General features: G+C 38.2%; 1 protein-coding gene and 1 long non-coding RNA gene across 3 annotated transcripts; one reads left to right on the top strand and one right to left on the bottom strand.

Moving 5' to 3' along the window:
- Positions 1-1,020: 1,020 nt before the first annotated feature.
- E2F6 (E2F transcription factor 6) lies at positions 1,021-10,874 on the bottom strand. 2 transcript variants are annotated; one of them, XM_039331887.1, is made up of 6 exons: positions 10,179-10,874; positions 7,210-7,426; positions 5,169-5,327; positions 4,895-5,009; positions 3,843-3,983; positions 1,026-1,790 (listed from the first exon to the last, which is right to left on the bottom strand). In XM_039331887.1, exons 2-5 carry the CDS (start codon positions 7,419-7,421, stop codon positions 3,858-3,860), a joined length of 612 nt encoding a protein of 203 aa, XP_039187821.1. In that variant the 5' UTR covers positions 7,422-7,426; positions 10,179-10,874; the 3' UTR covers positions 1,026-1,790; positions 3,843-3,857. The 2 variants fall into 2 exon arrangements, with proteins under 2 accessions (XP_039187822.1, XP_039187821.1); XM_039331888.1 differs by lacking the exon at positions 10,179-10,874 and having other exon boundaries at positions 1,021-1,790.
- On the top strand, positions 10,168-16,479 carry LOC120302873. Its single transcript, XR_005555251.1, has 6 exons — positions 10,168-10,300; positions 13,368-13,461; positions 13,573-13,658; positions 14,237-14,360; positions 14,456-14,502; positions 14,619-16,479. It is a non-coding gene; the product is annotated as an uncharacterized LOC120302873 (long non-coding RNA).
- Positions 16,480-20,046: the final 3,567 nt, after the last annotated feature.

The raw sequence follows: 20,046 nt of genomic DNA, 5'->3' as shown, positions 1-20,046 counted from the left end.
TGCCACCGTAAAACTTGTGCAATTTCTTATGAAAGTCATGAACTGAGACTAATGAATTGATACATTGAACGGTACATTGAACAGGATGTCAGCATGGATTTTATGTTTAATTTTATTCTTCCTTTATTTTTTTTCATGAGTAACTCAAGGTGGCTAATCTATCTCATACTTCTTCTTCTTCATTTCCCCACAAACCTATGAGGTGGGCTGGGCTGAGAGTGAACAAGTGGCCCAAAGATACCCAGCTGGTTTTTCAATACCCATCTTAAAAGTTGTAAAAATCAATTTGCAGAAAAGAAAATCTGTCCAATTGGAGACTTTGAGCATTCAAGGGAATATCAGATATTTTATTCTGACAATTTTTCCTTTGATAGTCTGCTAGCGAGTGTTGAACCAAAAGTCAAATCCAAGAAGAGAGAGCCAGTTAAGTGGACGTGGAAGATGGGGTCCACATGATAAAATTATTTATACTGCTATTAAAAAAGCCCCCAACAACTATTTTTGTGGTACAGGTTTTCTTTTGTGTCGTTTTTAACAAACTGTATTAACTAGCTTTGTGTCATTTTTAATAAACTATTAAATATATTACTGCATAAAGAATTTTGAAAATGTCTACAATTATGTCAACACTCTTCAACTCCTTGAAAAGATGTCAGGTGGAAAATCAAAACATGGTCCCACTCATTCCAGATCAAATAAACAAATGTCTGACCTGCAAAAACAGTTCACAGTGGAATCATTTCCCCCCCCCCACACACACACAAGATTCTCCTTTACTAGATGTGTCGAAACCCACAATCTCTTTGGATTTCCACATTAAGCAGGAGTTGGATTCAATAGCCTCTCCTGACTGTCACTCAAGACAGCCAAGATTTCAGCAGCTGCATGGACATTCACAACTGAGTTGGTAATTCAGTTCAGTTTTAAAGCTATTAACTGGTAAGACTGCAGCATAAATGTACTGTAAATACAAACGCTAAGTTTTGACTTAAAAACTTTCAATTACAGAAGACAAAAGGATTTGATTCTTATCATATTTACACATTTATTATTTGCTGTACAAATTCAGGAGTGCAGTTCTCTCTAATTCTCTTTTAATGACCATTTAAACATGATGTATGCAAGCTGGGTCCATGCAATTTCAATTTCTACGGACTTGTTTTTTAAAACCTTATTTCATGTAGTCTAGTTTTCTTGTACAAAACATTTCCCCTTTTGGATTTTTACATTTTATTCCATGTTCAAAACAACTTTGGAGCAACTATTGTGCAGCAACTGTAAATACATTTCTTCAATTCCAAACAGATATCTTTTGAAAGAGCAATAAAAGTAATCCAAATGCTATTATTCATTGAGCTGCAAAAAAAGCCACTTACATGAAATAAATTATGGCGGCTACTATGTGGACTTATGAACCTTGTATCAGAAGACAAACCTAAGCCACTTTTGTAAAACTTAAGCCTGACTTACTTAAACTGTATTCCTTAGTATGTGTGTCTGCATTTGTGTGTTAACGTTAACTGTCACTTTTCCAGGGTAAATAAATCTTGAATCTGATATAGGGGGTTAAAGGAAAGATGTTCATTTAATTCTTCTCTTTTATGCCATTGGAAAGGTCTGAAACAGGAAGCAGGTTCTCGGGTGAAGTGTCCACGATTTCATTCTTTTTAAAAAACAAAATTAAAAGGAACACCTGCATTCGCCCATAATGATTTAAATCCTGGAAAATCCTTGAATCTGAAGCTTAGAAATCAAATCATTCATTTTTCTTCCATTCTTCGTGTGACCCACTGCAAAAGTTAAAATTAAGACATATATTATTTTAGAATAGGATCATATACTGGAGAAGTATTTAACCACAGTAATGCAATAATCTCAATACATGCATATATATCTATCATGGTAGGAAAGCAAAGTTATGAAAGTACAAAACAAGGTGAAAAGTTGTAAGAAAAAGGCAGGAGATTAACAAAAATAAACAAAAAAATATTTCTCCTTCTTCTGTGATTATTATCAATTCAATTTCTATGACTGCCTGTTTATCCACATTCATTCACTCTATATGGCCAGACAAATTTTGCTCATTCGCTTTTGTACACAATCTTCAATCAATCAATCAATCAACCAACCAATCATTCTCCATTCATTTTATATTCTCTCTTTCTGTTTTATTTAAGTATCTCATTCCCATTGCATTCAACTTCCTTTGATATTTCTCCTGATAACATACTCTCACTTTTTTAAATGAAGGAAACTACTATTACCCACAATATGTTTGCCTCATAAATTGTATACATATATTTAGAAATGGGATAAGGGAACTCTTACTTTAGATGCAACTAAAATAATGTGCATGAGCAATGAACGTACAATTAAACTGTATCATATGCTTTCAAACAAACAAATCACTAGCTTTATTAAAACGTTTAATGCAATCACCACAAATTCAATATTCAAGAATAAAGATACTCTTTTCTTAGGTGGGAATGAGAGAAAGCAAGTTCATTTGTAGAGTTAATGGCCATAAAATTTATCTGTTTGAAGCACCAAAACTCAATACCAAAACAAGTAGTCTTAACTTATGACCAGTCATTTTGTGACTGCTCTGTTATGATAGACCCTCCAAAAGACATTTACAATCTAGTTCTGATGACTGCCTTCTCTGTGGACCTGTGACTGCATTTCAGATAAATACCACTATTATAAGTTGAGGACTACCTGTTCAAGAATGCAAACTTTCCCACCCTCCCTTAACAATGGACCTTGGGGAGACCTATTAACAACTCAATGGTGCCACTGAAATCAGTGGTTATCAATGTTTTCTTCACCATGGACCTCCTTTAATTACCTTTTGTAGCCACAGATCATGACCACGGACCTTCCGCCCAAGACTTAACTCAAGATTCAAATCATAACATTTCTTTTAAGCCAGTGGTTCTCAACCTGTGGGTTGGGACCCCATTTGGGGTTGAACGACCATTTCACGGGGGTCGCCAAACAACGCAGTCCGCCATTTTTTTTCCCTTTTCCTTAGCTGTGCTATTCCCTTTTATTCTATTGGCTTTTGAAAGCCAATAGAATAGACTCTCTTGAATAGAGTCTAATTCTATTGGCTTTCAAAAGCCAATAGGAATTGTCCAGGCTGTCTCTGCCCTGCTGAGGCCGCCAAAAGTCCCATTCTGCAAACGGTGCTGCACCAGTTGAGTAGTCCTCGACTTACGACCGGTTGAGTAGTCCTCGATTTACCACCGGTTGGGGGTAAAAGGCTGAGAACCACTGTTTTAAGCGTTCGCATTGCAGCTCCCCATGGATCCACAGACCACAGACTGAGAACCACTGATATAAATTATAGTGTGATATTTTTTTGTAATAAGGTTATAAATGGCTAGAAAAGTTCACTCAGCCTCTGTTTCCAACTTGGATTTTTTTTTTATCCTGACAGAATACTATCAGATTGCAACATGCAGTTCCAACACACTCTCAAGAAAAAAGCAAAATGCTCTAATTATAAGCTAATATAAACATTTTGCTTTTTTGTCAGACTTCCATCAAAATGTGAATCCCATCTTAATTTTAATAAAAAGAGGGGAATTGGATGTGGCCTTGGAATTGTACCTACTCTTAATATTTCTTGACATTAGACTCCTTACCTTCAGCCTACTTTTTTTCACACATCTCTGCTGATCTCTTTTCAGTTCAGTACTTTTTTTCTTTCTTCTCTTTAATTACCAACACTTTCTCCCCTACTCTATTGTTTAGCATTTCCTACACTGTTTAATATGAGCCATCTTTTATTCTGCTTTCAAGTCCTTAATCTTTCTGTCTTCCAGTATGGTATTTACCTCCGGCAAATCAGCCTATTGTCTTTCGCATGAAAGTTGATCTGTCTTTTCAGCTTTAATGTCTGGATTATCCAACGACACCTCACATATGTAAACGTCAATGGGGCCTTTTGTGCTTCTAACGTGTACTTCTATGCAGTCCTGAAAAATACCAATATGTTTTAAAGATTAAGGAACAAATTGAAGCATAGCAAATGTTTTAATAGATGAAGGGTGCACAGTTTTTGTTGTTTTCAAAACTCAAAGGATGCCAGCATATTCACAGGAAAGTGTTTGAATTCCCCAGAATGTAAAATGTAACAAGAATTTCCAGGTAAGCACTTTATTTATTTATTTATTTGTTTGTTTGTTTGTTTATTTATTTATTTATGAGACTTATATACCGCTTTAAGTGCAAGCACTCTCTAAGCGGTGTACACCAGTAAGCAATGTATATATATATTTACATTGCCCCCAACAATCTGGGTCCTCATTTTACCAACCTCGGAAGGATGGAAGGCTGAGTCAACCTTGAGCCGGTGAGATTTGAACCGCTGACCTGCTGAACACAGTCAGCTAAAGTGGCCTGCAGTACTGCACTCTAACTGCTGTGTCACCTCGGCTCAGGAAGAGTCCCAAATATCTTATGCTGCTTTGAACTCTGAAACTAGCAGTGGGTATGTATGTGTTTCCCAGTCTCTTCATAAGCTTCTCGTTAAGGATTTTTGCTTAAGATCAGTGGGCCGAAGTCATTTTCATTTCAAATCATTACAGTTTGATCCTAATGAAATTAGCTCAGATACTTCTGAAACTTTAGAATGAGGTATTTTAGACTGAGAAACCAAAAATGTCCGTAATTTCATTTCCATGTAGAAGAAACTGGCAGCCTAAGCTACAGTTAAATTTTCAATCATTATGCTACTTTACAAGTACAGTATATGTGACAAATCTCCTTCTGTGACATTTAAAATAAAAATGAAAACTTCACTGTTGATCTTTGTAGGTAGCTCTTTTGTAGAGCTATGCATCCAATCAAATCCCAGCAATTTCAAATCAAGTCAGGAAGTACCTACTTCTTTAGGAGGGGGTATTTCCATTCTGGTTCCTTCTGGAGCCTTAATTGCAATAATAATCTGTTCTTGAAATGTCTGAATGTTATGGATATCTTGATAGTTCACGTAAGCTAATGTATGCAACAGTTAAGAAATTTTAACAGCAGTAGTAGAAAGTATTGCTTACTTTTAATATATACAATGTGATTATTAAAATATTATAATTACACAAAAAGCTAATATTGCTCAATTCCAGCAACTCAGAATATTTGCCAATATTAAGGAAAAAGGATATTTTGCATTTTCTTTATCGTCTGTTAAGTCAAACAACTGATGAGCACAGTCTTTGATTAATTCATCCATTGCTGCTTCCACTGTTGTCAAATCACGGAGTTCATCTCTTAACTTCTGTTGCTCTGGTGTTCGTTTAGTAATATGCTTAATATCTGAACCCCTTAAGATAATTTTTTAAAAAAGGATAGAAGTTTTAAGGTTTAAGTTTAAAGGTATAGGTAGCATTGTATCATTTATCAATATCAAAATCATTTTTAATGAGAGCATAAAAAAATATCTATATACTACTAATCGTGAACTGGGCAAAATGGTACATCACAACTTTGTCGACAAAGATACCTCAAATGGGCTAACTTATAGAACGCCGGGATTCTTTACTCCTGAGGAAATGGTATTTGGGAAAGCTATGGCTGTTTCAGTGCTGCCGGGTTGCTGGGGTCACATAATCCTCATTTTCAACGTTCTGTGACAGCTTCCTAGACACTCACGTAATCCCTTGCTCCCTTCCTCACTGAGTAGAACCTACATACCTGCCTTCTGGGAAAAGAAGTAGGAAAGGGTGGGAGGAACAATGAGGAATGAACCCCACACACCCTTCCTGGCCTCAACTGCCCTCCCAATCTCGTCTCCTAACCCATGCAGCTCCCTGCGACCCCCCCAGTCACCTTCCTGACCTGCACTTTCCCCTTGCACAAGCTCCCTGACTCCTACACCTCCCTACTATCATTCCCGACCCTCACCCCTGTGCATTCTCTCGCTCTCTCCCCCACCTGGTAGCAACCACTTATCTGTCTGTTGGCCTTGGACTTGCTATTTCCTGCTGGCTTCCCTACTTTCTCACTGCAAAATTCTCAGAAACAAAGTAAATGGGGAAACCAGCAGGAATTCTAGAAGAGAAGGAAGAAGGAAGGAAGGAAGGAAGGAAGGAAGGAAGGAAGGAAGGAAGGAAGGAAGGAAGGAAGGAAGGAAGGGAAACAATGATAGGGAGGGAGAGAAGTAGGGGAAGAAAAGAAAGAAGGAAAGGAGGGAGGGAGGGAGGGAGGGAAAGAAAGGGAAGGGGAGAATGTCCCGTGCTTCCTGCCAGCTTCCCAAAAGGAAACTCAATGAGGAAACCATCAGGAAATCGGTAATCATTCCCACTCCTGCTGCTTTTTGCCTTCCCCTGGTCATTTCACTGATTAGGTAATGAAATATCTCTGAAACAATGACCCAACAGGGCACAGGTTGTCTGAACTTCTAAAATCAGGTATCACTGGCAGCTACACATTTCATCGCACTAAGATACATACTAATAGTCTATTCTTGTACAGACTTAAGCAATGTAAACTGACATTTTTATTAGATCAAGTTGTATATATATTGTTGTCTACATTACAATACAAGATCTTTACAAGTACTACATTAATAATATTTATATATAAGAAGCTCTGCATCATTATTACAGATTCTTTCTACTTGAGATTCTATTGTGGTAAGAGCTGAAGCAAGGAAGTGTCTCTGTCTCAATAGCTTGACACTCATATTACAGTATTATGATGCTTAGACCAAGCTCAAATATTTACATATATAATTGTAGAAATCTTTGGTCAACCCCATTTATTTATTTATTTATTTATTTATTTATTTATGAGACTTATATACCGCTTTAAGTGCAAGCACTCTCTAAGCGGTGTACACCAGTAAGCAATGTATATATATATTTACATTGCCCCCAACAATCTGGGTCCTCATTTTACCTACCTCGGAAGGATGGAAGGCTGAGTCAACCTTGAGCCGGTGTGATTTGAACCGCTGACCTGCTGAACACAGTCAGCTAAAGCGGCCTGCAGTACTGCACTCTAACTGCTGCGCCACCTCGGCTCTTCTATCCTTCTATCCACAGCAGAGGCTATTCATTTAAAATAATGAATTTTTGTCCAAGAAACCTTCCAGGTTGTATCACATTCTTAATAATTAACAGTTTGAAATAATGTGTTTTTGCTACATCATGTTTAAATATCTAGGATCTCAAGCACAAAAGTTAAAAAAAACAGTCAACTTACACCCATTGGATATGATTCTTGGATCTTTTCTGAACGAGATGTATTCCATCCAATACATTGGTAATATCATATACTCTTCGTTTCCGTACTCCTAGCAAACGAGATACTTCATTCAAATCAAGGACTCCATGTGGAGCAGCTTTGACAAGATCCATGAATCTTCTGGTCAGCTGAACCAGAGATCCATCATAACGGGGCTTTCTGCCTTTCATTGATTCTGCATAGGTTTAAATAAAAAGTACAGATTAACCCATTGCAGCAGGGTTGTATAACATGGAAAACTTCTCACATTTGTCATCCAGAGCTTTTGAGCTAATCACCCTATCTAACAGGCACCAGTTCAACAATGAAACGTATTTTCATTGCCTTTAAAAAGTTCATTCCTTAAACCAGATACATTATCTTTCAGATTAAAAAAACTCCAAATTCATATGGAGGCATATATATAAAATACTTTCAATTACTGGCAAACTCAAACTTGTGCTGTGCTAAAAAGAGCTGTTGCTTACTGACATTCCTGATCCAATATTACCATATTATAGTATGGGCAGGAATGGTCACTACTGTCCTTACTGGCTCATTCTGCATTTTTTTCAAATACTGTGCATGTTTCCTTTCCTACTCTGGGTAAAGAATAGCATAGGAGTACTCCTGCACGATTCAACTCATGTTCATGGAGGAGGAAATTCCACTCATATGATCCTAACTTGAATTCCATTCCTCATCTTGACTCCTCTACCCTTTGGCTCTGTTCTTCTTTCATTTCTCTGAGTTGAGAAGTGAACTTATGAGTGGCTTGAACTCCTGAAATAGGACTGTGTCTCAGGCACTCATTGCTTCTTCAGAGGGGGAAATGCATGGGACAAACTCTTGATGGGTATTCTACTAGGGATGGCTACAAGGGCAGTCTTGATTCAGGTACTCCGCACATTCCCTCTTGACAGAAAGCATGAGGTGGTTGAGATTGTTTAATGTAAGATGAAGTCTCACAGTGTTATTAGCTATCTGCTCCAGGTCCCTCCAGGAAAAAAGTGACAACCCAGACACCTCACTTTGCCCTATAGAAAAAAAATTGCTCTGCTTAGGACAAAACAAGGAAAGCGGTTTCTCTACTTCCTCAGAATATTTTTCTCCTGACGGAAGAAATGAACGAAGGCAAAATGGGTTTTGCTAGCTGGGATTCAAGCACATCATCCACCTCTGCATTTCTATGTGCAAGACTGGCCAAGTGCAGCAACATTCACTTCTCCCTCTGTTTTTAAATATTTACAATTACTTTTACATGGATGGGATTCTGAATGTGCTGGTGTAAATAAGATGAAATTTATCAACTCAAAAACGTTGTTTCCAGAAAATGTTAATGAGAAAATAAATAAGAATTTTTAACTTTTGTAAAGGCTCCACCTTCACGATTTTATGGCTAGCAAAACCCAACTTACTTCATCTTCAATTTTTATATGTGCCTATGAAGAGTATAGTACTGTATTTAAGAGCAAAAAAGAACGATGCTGTATGCAAATTCAATAAACACTGCTGATCTTGTGATAGTCTGGCTATGTGAATAATCTTACAGCAAATGTGATGTGTTTGGTGAGAAGAGAGATTTTAAAAACAGCATAACAATATTTTCCCTTGACATAATTATGTCATAATTATTGTTAATTATTGTTATTAGCTCCAAGTAAGAGGTCCTCCAACGTCCCTTCAAAACACTATATGATTAAATATCTAATGTCCCCCAAAAGATTACCTGTCCCATTCATTCATTTTATTTCTTTCTAATTGGACAACTTCCAGAAAAGTAGGATATAAGCAATAAATCATTAGTTGTATACAGCCCAGTCATGTTCAGTGAGATAAGCGACCATATAAATGTATTATTAAAAAATATATAAAAACAAAAAGGCATTGGTTTGCAGATCCTAGACTAATCTCAATACAAAATGCTGACCTCTTGATAGAAGGCAACTCAGGAATTAAAAACTGGGCTTGGAGTAAAAAAAAAAAAAAAGGATTTCATCTCTCAGCATCTCCCATAGTATTAAAGATGTAAGTGGCAGTTAAAAACAAACCACCCACAACCCATTAAATTCATTAGAAGGCTCCACAACAGCATTACAATAGCAAGGATGGCACTGAAAAAACTGACTTAGGACCAGTCCTTGGACATACAACTATTGCAGCATCCCTCCAGTCACAAAATTTGGCACCCTGGCAGCCAGTACAGGTAGTCCTCAGCTTATAACCACAACTGAGCCTAAAATTTATGTTGGTAAGTGAGGCATTCGTTAAGTTAGTTTTGTCCCTGTTATAACCTTTCTTACCAGAGTTATTAAGTGAACCATTACAGTTGTTAATAGCAGGGTTGTTAAATGAATCTGGCTTCCCCACTGACTTTGCTTGTCGGAAGGTCACATGACCCCAGGACACTGCAACCCTCATAAATACAAGTGAGTTGCCAAGTGTCCCAATTTTGATCACCGTGATCAAAATGCTGCAACGGTGGTAAATGTGAAAAACGGTCAGAAGTCACTTTTTTAGCGCCGCTGTAACTATGAACGGTCACTAAACGAACCGTTGTAAGTCGAGGACTACCTGTACTGGGTAGCAACACGGTCAACGTTTTGGGAGCTCTGGGAATTAAGCCCGGCTAATAACGCCAACCGAAATTCTTCATGCATTTCACCGGCATCTTCCCGAGGCGAGCCCTATCCCACCCAGAACCGCCAAAGCTCGCAGGCCACTGCGAGCTTCGGGACGAACTGGGGAACCCCCAGAAAGCGCGAACGGAGTTCAGACGGTCGCCTGAATTCCCGGGGAACTCCACCTCCCAATCTCATTCTCAAGGCCCTTTAAAGAGAAGCGGAAGAGGCCGCCTTCGCCGTTCCTTCTCCTATCTGCGCAAGGCAAGATAGAGGCCTTCAGAAGTCCCGCGGGCTGCTTTGGCCCATCCCCGCCGCCTCACTCACTGGCAGCAAATTCAAGGCCGGCGACTGGAGTCGCAGCTGCCGCTGCTCCTACTCTCACTCCCGGGTCCGGCCCAACGCCAGGGCGGCCATCTTGGTCCAGCTTCTCCCTCTACAGCGGCCCGGTAGAAAAAAAAGCGCTTCTTTCTCAGCCTCAATTGGGGGGGGGGAAAGGGAGGGTGTGTGGAAGGGAGAGACAGCAAAGCGCCGCCCGGTTCTCTTCCGGGGAACCGCCCCGGCTGTGCTGCAGCCGGTTTATAGCGCCTTCCTTGGGCCCCGCGCCGCTTCCAGGATCCCGAGCGGAAGTCCCGGTTCTCCAGGCGAAAACGCGAAGGGGGCAAATGCGCCGCTGGGAGTTTGAACCCCGGAGCGACGCAGAGCCTCCGTCTTGTTCAGGGCAAAGCGGGAGGAGCTGAGGGCACCTCTTTCGACCTTGGTCTTCGACTCTAGGCGGCGTCGAGTAGCCGCTCAGGGTGGTATGCGATGGGCCGGAGGATCCGCTCGGGTCTGGGGGCTGCGGCCGCCGCCTCCCCGTTTTGCCTGCTGGACTCTCCAAGTTGGAGGTTTCAAGGTTTCTCACGGGAGAATTGCTTCTAGAATGCCCTTTTTATTATGTTTTAAAATTCCTTTTGTTTGTTTTCAATTTTTTAAAGAAATTCTTTAAATATGTTACTTGCATATATATTTTTTGCTTTGCTTACAGGTCTTAACCGGTAATAAAGATTACAGCAAATGATGTTTTGAAATGACCTTATTTCATTTGTTATTGGGGATGAAGTGTTTTGTTTTGTTTTGACTTTTGGACCAAGAAAATGGACTTAAAATCAAAAGACTTTTGAATAAAGGAGAATGCTTGTAACTCAGGGTACTTGGTGCTCTCTGAGCTTGGTTGTTTTCTTGCAAACATTTCATTTGCCCATGCTAGATAAGTGATCTCCGTTTCCTAACTGAGGGAGCCAATGTTGTCAGAAGACTCTTCTGTGGCTAGCATGACTATACGACAAGTGCATGTTACTTTCCCACCAAAGTGGTACCTATTTATCTACTCACATTTGCATGCTTTCAAACTGCTAGGTTGGTAGAAGCAGGGGCAAGTAATGGGTGCTCAAACCATTGCACCACACTCAGCTCTTGAATCCTGTCAGACCTGTCCTAGCTTAAAAAATTGCTAAGTAAAAACAATCCTTGTCTCCATTTGTTGAGAAAGGTATAATTTTATTAGAGATCAAGTGTAAAGCAATAATGCAAAGCCAAAACTGAGATTCGCACACCAAAATCACTAAGTTCTACTTTTCCCCTCTGTCTGCCTCTTGCTGCCCATCAATCTAAGTTACTGCAAGATGTTTCCATAAGGGTCATTTTGAACTGGTTGGTTTGTGGCTCCTCATTCTCCCAGCTGGGTGACCTTTGAGTGAGGTCTTGAGGTGGCTTCTACTTTTGTTTTCTCCTAAACAACCCCTTCCCTTCATTCCCCCTCCTCATGGCAGACTGTCACCGCATCATAGTGAGGCACAAACAAGCATAATGTTTTCAAATGATAAGATAACCTTTATTGTCACTTTTTTACTGTGGGCACAATGGCACACCTCAAAAATGAAATTTAGTTGCCCGCTCTCAAAGTGAAACATACATGACACACCTAAACATACTATGTACAACATATGTATAAACCCACACCCCTACATATACATAACAAATAAATATTAAATACTGCCCATCTTGAATATATAACGGAAGGATGACGCTTGAGAGTTCAAAAGGTTAATTGAAAATGCAGTGAAATTAACACTTTCTTTTTTACTTTTGGACAAAGAAAATGGACTTAGAATCAAAAGATGTACTGTTCAGCACCACAAAGACAAACATGACTCCCAAAAAATTTGTTTACTATAGGTCAGCTATGGATGTCTGCAATGAATTATGGCATCAATTTATTGTCTGAAAATACACATCTTGTATGTTTCTTCTATTTTACTCTTCCCTCCCTTTTATAATTTTGTGTATGTTTCTTTGTTTTTTTACATTCAGTTAATAATAGCTATCATTGGTCATCCAGATTTCCATAATTCGGTGTGGGTTGGGCAGCATTTTTATTGTGTCTCACCACAACGAATAGGTATCACATTCTGTTCCACAAACTAGTTAATAAACACAAGTCCAGATTGTTGCATAAACCCACCCTGTGTAATTAAGATTTAGTGTGTTGTATGGATTGAATAATCACACCCATCATGACTCAGCTTATCGTAGGAATGTTTTCTGTTCAAATACTCAATACACACAACCTCTCTAAATGTAATAGATTTTTGTCATTTATTCTGATCAAAAAGGCTCTACTGTGGACAGGAAAAACAGTAAGAAAACAATCCCAGCAATAATGGTCACACAAGATATTGCAGCATGTATACCGACAGCTCAGGCAGAAAATAAAGGGCTGTTGCTGAATTAAGTTTGAATACTGTGTTTGTCTTGAATTTTTTTCCCCAAGAGTGATAGGCAAGTACAGTATGGTGGATCAAGAGCAAGAATATCTCCAGTTCTGCTCTTTCACCTCTGCACCACATTTTCAGCTTAAATTGTGCATATTTCTCCAGCAATCTCCCTGCTTTCTTCAGTGGCACTAATTTTTCTAAGGTATTTTTCTTGTTATTTCATCCTACAATTCCATCAAATGCATCAACGGGATTTTGTAATTACATTTTCCCCAATATTGAAAAATATTGAAATATTGCAAAAATAAATAAAACTCTGAGTAGCATCCATTCAGCCCATCAGTTTGCTTTGCTTTTCCTTTGTGATGGTGCTGACAGGTAGATTTGCTCACAAAGGAGAAGTAAATAAAACTTGTGATGGGCTGAATGAAAGCTCTTGTGGGTGTTGAGTATTGGTGGCTTAGTCAGGTTTTGGTTGCATTTTACAACATTTCAATAGCTTAGCTTCTGTTTACTTTTCGGTATTTATTTGCTTATTTATCTTATTTAATATCACATTTGTTTATTTGGATTAGTTTATACATATTTATCTTATTTAATATCACATTTGTTTATTTGGATTAGTTTATACATATTTATCTGTTTCTCTATTTATCTATTTACCTATTTATATATCTAATTATTTATTTATCTATTTATTATATTTAATATATTTATATTTGATGATTGATGCATGCTTCCTGTAATTTCTGCGTCTTAGTTAGAAGAAGAGAACGAGCGCTTAGCCAGCAAACTGGCCCGGCTTCTAAAGGAGAATAAGGAGCTGGAGAACAAACTAAAACTCGATCCAGAAAGTGAGTATTATTTTAACTTAACAACATTTTAATTGTTTTCATTTTAAAAACAAAAGCGATTTATTCATCTTGGCTGTACGAGTTTTAATTTTTTGTTCCTTTTTTTGCCAGGAGAGGCTGACCGAAAGGAGTTGCAGGTTGCAATACTGAAGAAGAAATTGGAAAAGGAGCAGAAGGCAATCAGCCGACTCATCGCTGTAAGTATCTTACATGATAGTAAGAAATTAGAACAACCTCTGTAAGCCAGATTTTATAATGTACTAACTGTACTCTTGTGGAAAAATAAAGCCTTAAAAAAATAAAGGGCTTTCACGAAATTCCGAAGGTGAAAGAGAGATTTTATTTTTGCGCAAAAAGGTTCAGAAGTGACTTAACAATCAGCAAATTTCTGAACAAGGGGGAGGGTCTAAACTAAAGCTTTATAGGTTTCTTTTTCTCAGGAACAAAGGAGGCATAGATGGAATCTTACATTGTATATGGAATCTACTTTTGTGTAACATTCAGATAGTTTCTCACACGTTAGCTCCATTTCTCATGGGAATACAATGAAGGCAGTTTTTACTTTTATACAATGTTTCTAAATATGCATTAGGTCATTCACGTACTGTTAATACAGCTTTTGCTAACACAGCTTTCTTTCAGAGATTATGCAGACACATGATTTTTGCTTTTTGTGATTTTTCATCATCATTATTATTATTATACTTTATTCTTCTTTATTCTATGTTATTCTATTTCTTTCCCACTTTAGTACTTGCTCAATTTCTTTTTACAGGAGGTCTCAAAGGAGACTCTCAGAAACAGAGACCTTATAATGGCTCAGGAGCAGGGGATCGACAACTTCTGCTCCCACCTCCAGTTTCTACCCTTCTCTGGGAGAAAAATGACTGACCATGGCAGTAAGATTTGTCCTTTTGTTTCTGGGAGAGAAATAGGTATGTTTCAATTAAAGATTCTCTACTTTGTTCTAAAATATTTGTTTAACACTTTTCAGACTCTGCGAGAAGCCAATCTGAAGAAAAAACTGACTGTGTGTAAAAGGTAAATGATACAGTTTTTAAGACATTAGATTCTTTTTTCTGTAGAAAAGTTATCATACAACCCTTTGGTAGTAAAAATAAAATCAATTTCACAACACAATGTTTATGCTTTTACAGTATCTTGATGTCAAATGCAAGGTGACTCTGCATCACGCTCAAGAAAATGACGAGTCCCAACCATGGATCGTTGTGGAGATCCCACTCCTTACTAGCACTGATGATGTTACCTAGTTTGGGCAATGAAACGTCTGCAAAAAAACAACCAAGCTCAGGGAGCACCAAGAACTCTCATTTCAACCCTGAGCTACAAATTTTCTCCATTATTTTTACTGTCCTTTCTGCTCAAGCATGTTTCTAATGTAACTTTCAGCAGCAGTGAATGATAGATATTCATAAACAAAATAGGATTTGGAGAGTACTTAGAATGACTGCAAGGCCAAACTTCTCATGGCCCCTCTGTTGAAAACTGGGCTGCCTGTGTACGTTTCATATTTCCTCAGAGTGTACAGGCCAGAGGCAGAAGGCCTGTAGAGATTCTCAGTTATCCAGGTCATAGTTGTCTCAAAGGTGCTTTTCCAAAAGGCAACCAGAGTGTTTTTCGTTGAAGAGGAAGAAGAAAATGTTTCGTTTATCATCCAAGAAGGATCATAAGTTGAGATGGGAGAATGGAAGGATAGGTTCTGACAGGATTATGGGAGAGGGGATGTGCTGTCTTGTAGCAGACGTTTCTTCAGTTGTTGGAATGCAGATGAAGAGTGAAGTCACATCATAAGAAACCATAGTTTCATCTGGATCCAATTTTAGTTTCCAAACTTTGCTGACAAAGTCCTGTGAACTGTTGAAGTGATGGGTGGTGTGGACAACCAGAAGAGCTAATAAGGTGGTTAAATATTTCCCAATTTGTAGTTGACAAGAGTTGATGCTGCTGACAATTGGCCTGAGTTCTGTCTTTATGGATTTTGGGGAGTCCATATATGCATGGAGTGGCTTCCCTAGGGTAAACGGCATTGTCCTTCAGTAGTTGTTTTGCAGGAAATTGATGACTTTTTTCTTATAATTCTCTCTTCAGAGTCTTATATGTAGCAGTGTCCTTCAGAAAAGGGTCCATCTTGATACTGTAGTCATCTGTGTTCAGGATAACCGTGTATCTTCATTTATCAGCTGCCAAAATGGTGACTTTGGGTCTCTTCCTAGGGATGCCACGCTTTCCTTTCTTGAATTGTCACATTGGAGGGCAGTGTTTTGGCATTGGCAAGCGTTGCTGATACCTTCATCCTTAACTGTTCCGCCTCTAGTTCTGTCAGTTTAGTATTCTTGATGGCTGACTCTGGCTGTGAGGAGATCTGCATTTGGTAGCTGTTCTGGTGTTACTGCAAAATTCAGTCCTTTAGATAAAACATTCTCACCCATCAGTCAGTTCTCTAAGACATGTCACTGTCCTCATCTGGATTGATTCTTCTGTTTTGTGTGCTTTTTCTTGTCTAACTGTAGGGTAGAACATTTGCTTTTCTCTCTTTCTTTGCCCTTGTAATGTTGTGCTAGTTGTGCCTTCTGTGACCTCCGCCAATATTTCTGTTGGAATAAGTTATTTCAGCTCTTGAAGTTTGTGTTCTACTCTCTCTTTCAAAACCTCAATTGTAAAATTAATCTGTCATTCTTTCATTGAGAAGTTGGAGCTGTGCTTTCTGTAGGAGGTTTTCTGTCCTGTATCCTATCACTGTTGAACACAAGCGCAGGCTGGAGTCTGTGTTATCTGTATCTCAAATTGAAGTGCAAATCCGTTCATATTCCTGCACCATTCAAGAAGGGCATTCATCGCAAAGTGTATGGCTAAATGTGGGGATTCTCAGTCATCCACATCATAATTGTCTCAAGGTGCTTTTTCCTTGAAGAAGAAGAAGACATTTCGCTTCTCATCCAAGAAGCGTCATCAACTGTGACACTGGGGGGAATGGAAGGATAGGTTCTGACAGTTGAGACTGGATGGGGGGGGGGGATGGAAGAATAAATACTGACAGTTGAGACTGGATGTGGGGGGGGGGAATGGAAGGGATACTGACAGTTGAGGCTGGATGGGGGGGAATGGAAGGATTGTATTTCTTTGCAGTAACTGGTCGTTAACACCCTCTCCGAGAGCTGTTGAGGCCACCTGGGAATTTGTCTTCTTTATCTGTTTATCTGGGTTTGATCTCCTATTTGTGCCATGCGCTTGTGAAGTAGTGGTTTTGTTTCACCAATGTGCAGATCTCCATACGTTTCACTGCATTTTATTGCATATATCACATTGCTCAGTTTGTGTCTGGGTTTTATCCTTGAGGTGGACAAGCTTCTGACTTAGTGTATCCTTTGGTTTAAAGTGTGTATGTATTTGTGTTGGTTGAAAATCCTCCTGAGCTTTTCAGATATTCCTGCAACATATGCAGTGACAATGTTGCTATATTCTCGTCTTTGTCTGTAATGGAGGAGCTTATCCTGGGTCTTTTATTTTATTTTATTTTATTTTATTTTATTTTATTTTATTTTATTTTATGAAGACCCAGTTAGGATAATCACAAGTTCTTACAGATTCCTTGATATGTTTTAGTTCTTTTTCCTTTCCCTCTTTACTTTCAGCCCTGTCATGTAAGGTTCTGATCACTCCCATTTTGTATTCCAATGGGTAATGAGAATCAAAATATAAATACTGATCTCTGTGGGTTTCCTGCAAACTTCAGTGTTAAGATTTTATCTTTTTTAATATGCACTGCACAGTCCAGGAAAGCCAGACTGTTTTCCTTAATATCTTCTTGTGTGAACTTAATGTATCTATCCACAGAGTTGATGTGTTTGGTGAAGGCCAGAGGCAGCATGTGCAACTACTTCTTGTTATATAGATATAGCCTGTTATGTTCAAATCTGAAACATTTTGTTCTATATAAATGAAAGGTTATATATATTGATTTTTAGTGAGTTTAACTTCTGGAAAGATAGCCAAGCAAGTAAGCAAAGATGATCAGCTTTTTGTAAAACCTAATCCCAGGACATTGATCTCTTAACATATGGACTCCATCATGTTCTCTTAATGCAAAACAAGTTCCAGGATTACTCTTTGCAGTACTATTTATTAAACTATCATGTAGATAGAGTTAGAAATAACATACTTTTAAAATGCATTCAATCTGGCAAACTGTGCAGCCTTTGGAAATCTGCTATTTTTCTCTTACACTGACTTCAACAAAGACATCCTCCCTCCCCATAAATGAACAAAGAAATAAATAGAATCTCCAGCAAATTTATTTTTATCTCCTATCTTATGAGCCTGATTTAACTTTACAGAAAACAATCTATTATGTGCTGCTAGCTGCAGAGGCAGAGCAGATAAAAATGAACCCTTTTCATTAATGTATAACCAAGCAGTTTTTCTTGACTTGTGCTATGATTATTTCCAAGTAGCAACATTTCCAGAAATTTATTTATATTTAGAATTCAAATAAAGTTTTAATAGTTCCTTTCAGATCACAGCTTTGAGAGATCATAGTTTCTTATAAGGATTATATGGATTACACATAAGATTAATATTGATTTAAAAAATCTATTTAGAACTAGAGGATTAAGAGCAAAAGTTGATCTGAAGAAAAGCCTTGGAAGTGTAATTTCCCAGAAATGCCTCCTTTTCTTTTTCTCAAAATAAATCTGAAAGAAGACATTGGCCAACCATTGAAATATGTCACACAATCTTATTGGGCAGAGAATAGATTGCCTTTATGTCAATCATAGGCTTGATTACATTGTCTAGTCCAGGCATGTCAAACTTGCGATGTCACATGATGTTGTGCGACATATCGGGATTTTTTCCCCATTGCCAGCAATGGGGTGGGCACGGTTTTGGCATAACGCATCTGATACACAGGCCAGCAGTATGACATGCCTGGTCTATTCTCTTTTGTTGCTATACAGCATTGTGCCTGAACTAATGCTATACTGTCTGTTTTTTCACCTTCTCTTCTTCTCCCTATCCTCACCTTTCTGTTCTTGCTGTCTTCTCTTGTAAGAGAAAGATTTGAATCTTTTTACTGCCATGAAAAACATAAAAGTCCTAGCTTATTCCTCTCCCCAACCTGTCCCCATCACCATCTTTGAATAGTATGTGAAATCTAGATTCTTCTGGTGAATGAATCTCATCTGCACTCACAGACTTTTTGAAATAAAAACCTATTTAAGCTCTTCATTTAAACATTGGGAGGAAAAAAACTTTTACCTTGCAGGTCTTTCCACAAAGATTCAATATGGAACAAAACGATGGGGATTTATGAAGAATCTATCCTTATTCAGCTTTTGCAGAGAAAAACCACCAGCAAAGTGGGAGTGGGAACATAATATGCCTATATATTGATCTAAAATGCATATAGTAGCTTACATATTTAAATACACCCTTATTCTGGTACATTTTTAGTTTCATGGCAAGTAAAGGAATATTATTTTGTGTGCTTGCTCTTAACAGTAAGTGTACAGTAGAATATTTTAAGAAATACATATTTTGCATGCAATACTCTTTCAATCCCTAATGGCACATGTAATTTATATTATAAATTGTTATTTGTGGGATGATCTGAATTAGAATATGATCTGTGCATGGCCATGCTTGATGGATCAATCTGGGACTGAGTGCTGGATGACGCCATGATCCAACCACTGGGGGTTTCTTTAAATCTCTTGAAGAGCAGCTGCAAGGAGGTCTGTGGTCCATCAGGGGTTTTAATCCTAAGAAAAACGGCTAATTGTATTCAGGAGTTAAGTGCTATTTATAATGTATGCCACAAAGAAATTCCAGTAAACCCCAAGTGGATCTATATGCAGAATTTGTTAATTTTGAATGTGATTAGATTCCAAAATCTTGTGTGAAAAGTTTATGGTTTCTGCTATTAATAAATGCTTGCTCCTGCTTATATATAAACTACAGTAGGTGCAAATACAACTTACCAGACTCACAAGTGCACCTCAGCTGACAAAGGAAGCTCTATATTGCTTTACATGGCTTTTCAGCTTGCATATCAATTCCTTAGTCTGTTCAGATGCAGGAGTGCAGTTCTGTCTCCCAAATTTGATACATACAAACATGATACATACAAACAATTGATTGATGGGTGGCTATACAAATTGATTGAATGAATAGATGGGGTCCACAAAATTTTTTCAGTCTTGTAAGCCATTTTGCATATTCGTAAATTCGAGAAGGGGCTGTGACCCACTTAACCAATGCCATGATTTTACCACTGTAATTTGGAGTCAATTACAGTCATACATCAAGAACTACTTGGATTATTATGAGCCTCAACATAAAGTAGAGCATAGTTTTTATAGCTTTATATCCTGTACTTGTTTTCTAGTACAAAACATTTCCCCTCCATGTATTGAACATGAGGTCCCTGATTCCATTCTCTTTTATCTTAAACTTAGGACAAATACCTCTTGATGCAGCAATTTACCTCTTGAAAAATCCATGAAGTTGAAGCTTAGAAATCAAATTCTTCACTTTTATTAACCCTCTTCATATGATTGACTGTAA

This window comes from Crotalus tigris, unplaced genomic scaffold, assembly GCF_016545835.1.
Source record: "Crotalus tigris isolate CLP2741 ecotype Arizona unplaced genomic scaffold, ASM1654583v1 scf7180000024439.5362192, whole genome shotgun sequence".
Lineage (NCBI taxonomy): Eukaryota > Metazoa > Chordata > Lepidosauria > Squamata > Viperidae > Crotalus > Crotalus tigris.
This window is presented reverse-complemented; position numbering and strand designations above follow the sequence as displayed.

What these genes read in the sequence shown, in the direction of transcription:
- E2F6 (XM_039331887.1), bottom strand. Translation starts at nt 7,421, where the DNA reads ATGAAAGGCAGAAAGCCCCGTTATGATGGATCTCTGGTTCAGCTGACC. An exon ending in AAGAATCATATCCAATGGGT is followed by an intron (nt 5,328 to 7,209) that starts GTAAGTTGACTG and finishes AATTATCTTAAG; the next exon opens with GGGTTCAGATATTAAGCATA. An exon ending in GACGATAAAGAAAATGCAAA is followed by an intron (nt 5,010 to 5,168) that starts ATATCCTTTTTC and finishes ACTGTTGCATAC; the next exon opens with ATTAGCTTACGTGAACTATC.